This window comes from Aquarana catesbeiana, linkage group LG03 (genome assembly GCF_042186555.1).
Source record: "Aquarana catesbeiana isolate 2022-GZ linkage group LG03, ASM4218655v1, whole genome shotgun sequence".
Classification (NCBI taxonomy): domain Eukaryota; kingdom Metazoa; phylum Chordata; class Amphibia; order Anura; family Ranidae; genus Aquarana; species Aquarana catesbeiana.
In genome coordinates, this window is record NC_133326.1 from 678,846,230 (window position 1) to 678,855,318 (window position 9,089).

At 47.7% G+C, this 9,089-nt stretch overlaps 1 protein-coding gene across 2 annotated transcripts in view; it reads right to left on the bottom strand.

Annotated features, from left to right (window-relative positions):
• The window catches only part of LOC141134741 (uncharacterized), a 70,032-nt gene extending 61,360 nt beyond the window's left edge, over positions 1-8,672 (bottom strand). For both annotated transcript variants that reach the window (XM_073624178.1, XM_073624177.1), the window contains exon 1: positions 8,568-8,672. In XM_073624178.1, coding sequence (XP_073480279.1) covers positions 8,568-8,604 — 37 coding nt within the window. In that variant the 5' untranslated portion in view covers positions 8,605-8,672. The remainder of the gene's footprint in view (positions 1-8,567) is intronic.
• Positions 8,673-9,089: the final 417 nt, after the last annotated feature.

The window sequence follows — 9,089 nt, forward strand, 5'->3', positions numbered from 1 at the left end:
ATAGGGATGGGAGGTTATGGAATGCCTACTTGACTTTAGCAAAACTTCAGCAACAACCTCAGGGACATCTTCCCTATATACAGTCTACATACAGTCTCCTCCAGTTGCCTCCTGCACACACTTGCTTGCTCCAGTTGAATCAGTGTAGAATAATCTGACAGGCTCCTGGTCAGATTTTAGCAATAGCCCTTTTCAGGCAGAAGCTTGTAGCTCCTTGTGTAGCAAAAATGTAGTGAAACCACTTCCTCTGTGGTCCCTGATCCCAGCACCACCTCTTCAGGCACTGCTAACCCACTGGGCTGCAGCTGCCCCTTTCACTAGCCCTCAAGGCTAACAATCACACCAGTCCTCCCAACTGACTCTTCACCAGCCCACATAGCTGACTCTCAGGAGATGTCCAGGGAAAGCCTGATGATTTAAGCACACTGCTATCTTCAAGAAAGACTAGAAAAGACTAGCTACACGTGGCAGGTGTTAGTCCCCACAGTGTTGCTCTACTCACTGTCTCTCTTGCCTCCAGGAAATACTACTCCTGTGTGTTTAAGCAGGATCCTTTCAGTACATAAGCCCCCTAGTCCTCCTGGAGTAGGGGGCACCCCTAAGGGCCACCGACAGCCTCCTTACCACTGCTTCTCCATCTTCCACCTGATTGTCCCTGCTGGCATGGCCCATGGCTCTTTGTGAAGTGGCCTCAGCCCCCTGCCAGCCTATCTCTGAGGATTGGCTGAGGCTCCATAAATATTCAAGCTTCTTCTAAACTCCACCCTCTAGTTCTAGAAGATTCTACAACCTTCTAGGCCAGGGGGAGGCACCAGAGAGCTGCCAGGATGAGTCGTCCAGCCCTGAACTCTAGTAAACCACTGACCCAGATTCCATAGCTCAGGCTTAGCCCTGAGCTAAACTATGGTTTACCTGTACTCACTTCCAGCACACACTGGGCTTTTAAAATAAACTTTCAAGTCCGTAATATGAACACAGCATAGTTTCCCCCCCTCCCACCCACAGTAGTGTCCTCCTCTGCTCCCCTTCACATCATCCTCCCCACAGTAGTGTCTTCCTCTGCTCCCCTTCACATCATCCTCCCCACAGTAGTGTCCTCTGCCTCCTGCCCCCCCAGTGTCCTGCCCCTTCACATAAACCCCACTCTATTGTCTTCTGCTCAACCTAAAGCACTGTCTTCTGCCCGCTTCACATCCCCTTCCCCCCACTGTAGTGTCCTGTGCCCCCATAGCAGTGTCCTCTGCCTCCCTTCACATCACCCCCACTGTAGTGTCCTCTCCGCCCCCATAACAGTGACATGTGCCCTCCCAAAGCCCATCACCCCCCGTAGGATCCTGTAAGAGAACTGTCAGGATGCGCCCGGCATGCACACGTGCGCATGCGCGCATTCACGGGCATCGGCAGATTTCCTTGCGCAGGTACACACATCTGACCACAATTGGCACCTGACAGCCTATTTAAGGGTTGCTCTGATTTCTGACAGGTGCTGCTTGATCTTCAGCTGTGTCCTGAGATTCTGAAACCCTGTTTGTTTGACTTGACTTCCTGTTGCTGAAACCCTGGCCTTCCTGACCCTGTTTCTGGACTCTGATTACTCCTGTTTGACCTTGCTCCTGTTTATACCTTGGTACCTCGCTGCCCGCCCGTTACTGAACCCGGCTTACCTGATGACCTCGCTCCTGTCTCCTGTTTGGCTCCACGCTGTTTCCGAGTACCTTTGCTGGCCGTCCATCCTCTCAGCTTTGCTGGTTCCAGCTCTTCACCAGAAACCCTGCCTGCACTTCCCAGTCTGCAACACTTCCGGCAAGTTCTGCACGCATCATTCACAGGCACTCGTGTTCCTCCTGATCCTTGCCACCATCTGTTCCATCTCCAGTGGGGCTTGGATTGGAGATACAAGAGAGGCTGACCTCGTAATTTCAGACTCCTACCAGGTACGTGACAGATCCTCTGCCCCCCTTTACAATTCCTTATGTAGTGTCATCTGCCCCCCCTCCCAATAGCAGTGTCCTGCGCTTCCCCAAAGCAGTGTCCTGTGCCCTCCTTCATATCACCCCATTACCCCCTCAACTGTAGTGTCCTCTTCCCCTCTGTCTCATTTACATCACATTCCCCCCCACTGTAGTGTCCTGTGCCTTCTGCCCCCCTTCACATCACCCCCTCCTTGTAGTGTCCTTTGCCCCCCCCCCCCCATAGCAGTGTCCTGTGCCCTCTCTCCCTTCACATCACCCCTCTTTGTAGTGTCCTTTGCCCCCCATAGCAGTGTCATGTGCCCTCTGCCCCCTTCACCCCCCCCCACACACACACAGTGTAGGTAGCAGTCTCCTACCTTACACTGGTGTACACTGTGCAGCAGACAGAGCGAGAGGTGTCACAGTACTGGATGGAGGCGGGAGCAGGAGCTGCCAGAGCTAACTTTTCACAATAAGAAGCTGGTGATTGGTTGCTAGTACTGTCCAGCTTCCTAGCAACCAATCGCCTGCTGGTTAATGTGAACAGTTAACTATTGCTGCTCCCATACTATAATATGTCCTGTTCTCCACTCTGCAGTGAGGAGGCTGAAGGAACAGAAGGACCGGAAAGGACAGGCAATGCAGGGCTGTGTTCCTGATCTACCTGTCAGCTGCCTACGGTCAACTGGTAGATTGCGATCGGCAGCTTACCGACCCCGACTTAAAGTGGTAATAAACTTAACATTACAGGCAGGGTTTTTATGGCAGAAGAGATCCTGAAGGCATCTCCTGCCATAAATGCTCCCTCCTGCCTGTCGGTGGTAATGTACACTGAGCCACGCAAACACAGCTCTGAGTACATTACAGCCCCTGCTCTGTGCCGTGGTAATGTGACTCCTGTGTACATGCGTGTAAGTGACATCACTGCATACTGGCCATTCAAGCAGATGAATGGAGCAGGCCCAGAAAGAAGACCGTAGCACTGGAGGTCTTCCTTTGACAGCAAAGTCTGTCATGATTGCAGTGGCGTAGCGTGGGTTGTCAGCGCCCGGGGCAAGGCAAGTAATTTGCGCCCCCTAACCTGTGGACTTTTAGCACCCCCGAGTCCTGTCCCTTCCCACAATAGTACTAACCAACCTGATTCCTATACTGACCACTACACTCTACTGTCCACTACACTGACCACTATACTACACTGACTACTATACTGTCCACTACACTGACCACTATACTACACTGACCGCTATACTGTCCACTACACTATACTGACCACTATACTGTCCACTACACTGACCGCTATACTACACTGACCGCTATACTGTCCACTACACTATACTGACCACTATACTGTCCACTACACTGACCACTATACTACACTGATCGCTATACTACACTGACCGCTATACTGTCCACTACACTATACTGACCACTATATTGTCCACTACACTGACCACTATACTACACTGACCGCTATACTGTCCACTACACTATACTGACCACTATACTGTCCACTACACTGACCGCTATACTGTCCACTACACTGACCACTACACTATACTGTCCACTACACTGACCACTATACTGTCCACTACTCTATACTGCCCACTACACTACCCACTACACTATACTGTCCACTATACTGACCTCTATACTGTCCACTACACTATCCACTATACTGACCACTACACTGTCCACTGCACTGACCACTATATTGTCCACTATACTATACTGTCCACTATACTATACTGTCCACTATACTATACTGTCCGCTATACTTACCACTACACTATACTGTCCACTACACTATACTGACCACTATACTGTCCACTACACTATACTGCCCACTATACTGTCCACTACACTATACTGCCCACTACACTATACTGTCCACTACACTGACCACTATACTGCCCACTACACTATACTGTCCACTATACTGCCCACTACACTATACTGACCTCTATACTGTCCACTACACTATACTATCCACTATACTGACCACTATATTTTCCACTATACTATACTGTCCACTACACTATACTGTCCACTATACTGCCCACTACACTGACCGCTATACTGTCCACTACACTATACTGTCCACTACACTCTACTATCCACTATACTGTCCACTACACTATACTGACCACTACACTATACTGTCCACTATACTGCACTGACTACTTTACTGTCCACTACACTATCCTACCTACAGTATTCCTATACTGACCACTACACTGCATGACTCTAGCTGCTCTTCTACTCACTCTCTCTCTCTCTGGTTGGCCACTCCCTCTTCCCAGACTGTGTCCCCCCCAACACGACTCTCATAACGAGGGAGTCTCACCTTTTCTTCTTTGTTTTCCATCGGTCCGGAGGGGAGCAGGAGGAGGAGACAGCGGCGGCTCACAATCTTGAATTTTTGTGTCCCCGCGCTCCACCATGTTCAGTCTCCGGCGCCTTGTGATTGGGTGTATGGGGTCATGTGCGGTGGCGGGGCTGGCCTGTTAACACTCGCGCTTGCTCCTGGAGTCCTGCCTCCGCACATGACCCCATTTACCCAATCACAGGGTGCCGGAGACTGAACATTTGCAGAGGCGGGACTCCAGGATGTACCGTGATCATGGACAGGCCAGCCGCGCCGCCGCACATGACCCCATACGGCCAATCACAGGGCGCCGGAGACTGAACATGGCGGCCAGAGCGTGGGGACACAGGGCAGTGAATTTAGGAGGAGGCAGCCAGTAGTCACACACTGGCGCGGAATTGCGCCCCCCTAAATGTTGCGCCCGGGGCCACGGCCCCCTCCACACCCCCCACGCTACGCCACTGCATGATTGTTGACTTCTTAGGCCTCTCTCTGGTTACCAGCAGCAGGGTACTAATAGTTCGCACTTGGTTGCGGAGGGTTCCCACTTGGTTCCTAGGGGTTTCCACTTGTCTCACCCTTCCACCTTTCTCCCACTTGGTTGTTACTCAATGATCAGTCCAGGGTATTTGTGTTTTTTTGTATTTTATTTTGGAACTTGGATGGGAGAAGGGATTAGTGGGATACTCCAGCTGTAACTATTCACAATGTGTAATGACAACTTTCACTTGACCTCACAGGATTATTTGTGGAAGCAGTCACACTGACCATACAGCCACATGTAGGGAGGAATTAAAACTTCTTGCTCTCACTAGCAGCAGACTTGATACACTACATTATCTTCAGGACGCTCTCTAGCATCCCCTTTACCATACCTCCCAACATTTTGAGATGGGATAGAGGGATGCCTACTTGCAAACGTATGTAGGCATAAGACATGCCCCCTGGCACACCCCCTTAAAGGAGAATTAACCAAAAAAGTTTATTTAAATCCATAAGGACTTTTTTTTACCACTACTATTCCTTTATATTGGCTTTTAAAATTGACAAATGCAGCAATTTTAGAATTTGGATGAAAGGTTTAGCACTGGGAAACACTTTTTGAAAGATAAAAAGTGCATTTTATATACAACTGTACAGATCAGACCAAGATGAGGGACAAATGAGGAGGAAAGAAGGACAGAGGGACATTGCTCCAAATCAGGGACAGTCCCTCGAAATCTGGGACAGTTGGGAGTAATGCCTTTACTGACATCCACCCACTGACTCTTCTAGCTGAAGGGGGTGGCCCTCACTCGACAGGCCCCAAAGACACAGGTCTGTACTCACAATAGGCAAAATCAGATCCTTCCTGGTGTCTCCCTTCTAGTCAGCTCTGCAGGACCTCTGGGTTCAGCTTCTCTCTCTCTAGGCCGCTGGGTCGACCACCCAGGGCCGCACGACCTCCTCCGCGGAGGACAGTGCAACCGCCTCCTCCATCCTGGACCCTGGCTTAACTAACTCTGAGCCCTGGGCTTTTATACAGTATCTCAACATGCAACACAGCACTTTTCCTCTGCCAATTGCCAGGAATGTAACAAAGCCTATGCACTCACTTGTCAGGTCCCTTTCCCACTGTCCAATATGCCTCTCTATTGGAGCAATGGGGGACAGTCAGAACAAGCTGAGCTGCACCTGAGCACAATGAGCAGACCTAACCAATAGATCCTGCTCTCTGGTAGACAGAGCACACTCTCTAAGTTTTACCTGACCATCAACCCGGTAAGCAAAAAGACCAAAAACTATACTCTCTTCTAGCACCTACCTAGAAAGGGTGCTGCACTACTAATGAGTTTAATGACCTGAACCCCTGTCCTGCCAAAGATACTGTGACTGGAATGTTGTAATGTGATTTATGATGGCCTGCTTTGTTTCTGAAGTTGAATGTTCAATCTGATGACTTTATTTCTGACTTGTGAATTTTTAAGAACTAAGGTGGCACTGTGTTCAGTATGACTCCCTATTTTCTTTTTGAGGTTCACCAGACATCATTATCATCTTACCAGGTTCTTACTTTTCCATGGAGACCAGACTTACCATATTTAGCTGTGACAATGTCACCCTTTCTTGCTCCCTCCTGAGCTGGACTACAAGCAGTTATGCTAAAGCACCGCGTAGTGGCATGTTTAGCTGTAGTCACTGCAGTAAAACTGTGATCTTACTCATGTCTATGTAAAGTCCAAAGAGTTTATAGGATAAGAGCATGAGCAAAAAAAAATGGAAACTGTGTTTAACCTCTTCAGCTCCGAAACACTTACCTTTCTTCATGACCAGGTCATTTTTTGCGATACGACACTGCGTTACTTTAACTGACAATTGCGCAGTCGTGCAACACTGTACACAAATAAAATGTATGTCCTCCCCCCCCCCCCCCCCACACAAATAGAGCTTGCTTTTGGTGGCATTTGATCATGTCTGCGGTTTTTATTTTTTGCGCTTTTTTACTTTCTGCTATAAAACATATACAATAAAAAAATTTAAAAAAATCAAATTTCTTCATTAGGTTAGGCCAATATGCATTCTGCTACATATTTTTGGTAAAATAAAAATCCCAAAAGGCGTATATTGACTGGTTTGCACAAAAGTCATAGCGTCTACAAACTACAGGATAGATTTTATTTATATTTTATTAGTAATGGTGATGATCAGTGACTTATAGCGTGACACTTTTGACAACTTTTTGGGCACCAGTGACACTAATACAGTGATCAGTGCTAAAACATACACTGTCACTGTACTAATGACACTGGCTGGGAAGGGGTTAATCATTAGGGCCCAATAAAGGGTTAAATGTGTGCCTAGCTAGTGATTTTGTGTAGTGTGAGAGATGCTTTTACATGGGGAAGGCATGGTTCCATGGGCCTTGCAGGAACACAGGATCCATGCCTTCTGTACTGACAGAATGACAATCAGCCTTGTTTACATAGGCAGATTGTCGTTCTGCCTGTATACTGAAGAATCGGCGGGTGCCGGTGGACATCGAGTCAGTGGTACTCGCAGATTAACTCCCACTATGTAAAATGAAACAGCGATAGAGGGTTGCCGGCATCGCACATGCGTGCCCCAGACCTGGAAGTGCAGGATCACGTGTATATATATGTGATCAGGGCCAGTGCTACCACTAGGCAAACTAGGGCGCCCGGCCACTGGGGTTCCTACTTTCTTCTCTCTGCAGCAATCCACTAAGTCTCAGTATCAACAGGCAGCCGCCGCTCCATTCGCACATAGTTTCGGAGGTGCAGCGGCGGGGAAGGACTGTCTGTGTCCTGACTCTCGAATAAATGGAAGCAAGCAAACATTCATTGATGGGCACTGGTAGGCTGCATTTGATGGGCGCTGGTGAAGCCGCATTGATGGGCGCTGGTTGGCTGCATTGATGGGCGCTGATGAGGCTGCATTTGATGGGCGCTGATGAGGCTGCATTTGAAGGGCGCTGATGAGGCTGCATTTGAAGGGCGCTGGTGAGGCTGCATTTGAAGGGCGCTGGTGAGGCTGCATTTGAAGGGCGCTGGTGAGGCTGCATTTGAAGGGCGCTGGTGAGGATGCATTTGAAGGGCGCTGGTGAGGCTGCATTTGAAGGATGCTGGTAAGGCTGCCTTTAATGGGTGCTGCTGGGCTGCATTAAAAAAGATTGGGTTTACATGGGCAGGGAAAAGGGGGTGGAGTCAGGGGTGAAGCCAAGGGTGTCAAAAATCCTTGCACCAGCCCTGTATGTGATCCTGTACACAGCGGCCGCCGCCCTGTAGCAATAAAACTGCTATAGGGCTGTTGGGAACTGGTTAAATGAATCCACTCCTATCTTACATACAGTACTCTAGAAAAACGTATTCTCTCTCAGTGTAATCTTCTGTGAATCTAGTTGTGCTTCCTTGTGAATCTGTGCTTTGATCATGCAGGAGTGATTTATACCTTTATAATTTCCTTTTTTATAGTGAAATATTTATTTTAAAAAAGAAAATACTAAAACTATACATATGCAATATTTATCTTTGATAAAAGACGGTTTTGAGTCTGTATTGCACTTTTCGCAGCTTATGCTCAGAGCAAGATGAGAAGATTACAAGTGCCGTTTACAGCTTCTGTTTATTTTTTACAAACATTCTGCCAATCGCCCCCCCCCCCCCCCCCCCCCCCCCCGGTGTGCAGACTGATCAATCATTTTCTAGTGAGAATAGCTTCCATAGTAAAATGTAGCCAGTTTTAGCACTTACCTAGAAAGGATAGACTGATCAAGATGAAGAGTCTCATTGCTTTTTGCCTGCCGTGATAGCTGGACGGCAGAGGATGCGCGGTCACTGATGTATTGTCTGAATGCATTTTAGTTTATAGGAAGAGGAAATAAAGAAATAGCAGAAGTTGTTTTAACAACTTCAATACCGGGCCTATTCTGGCACTTCTCTCTTACATGTAAAAATCATCTTTTTTTTGCTAGAAAATTACTCAGAACCCCCAAACATTATATATGTTTTTTTTTTTTTTAGCAGACACCCTAGGGAATAAAATGGCAGTCATTGCAAATTTTTATCTCGCACGATATTTGCGCAATAATTTTTCAAACGCATTTTATTTTGGAAAAAAAAAACAGTTTAATGAATTAAAAAATAACAAAACAGTAAACTTAGCCCAATTTTTTTGTATAATGTGAAAGATGATGTTACGCTGAGTAAATGGACACCTAACATGTCACGCTTTAAAATTGCGCACACTCATGGAATAGCGCCAAACTTTGGTAC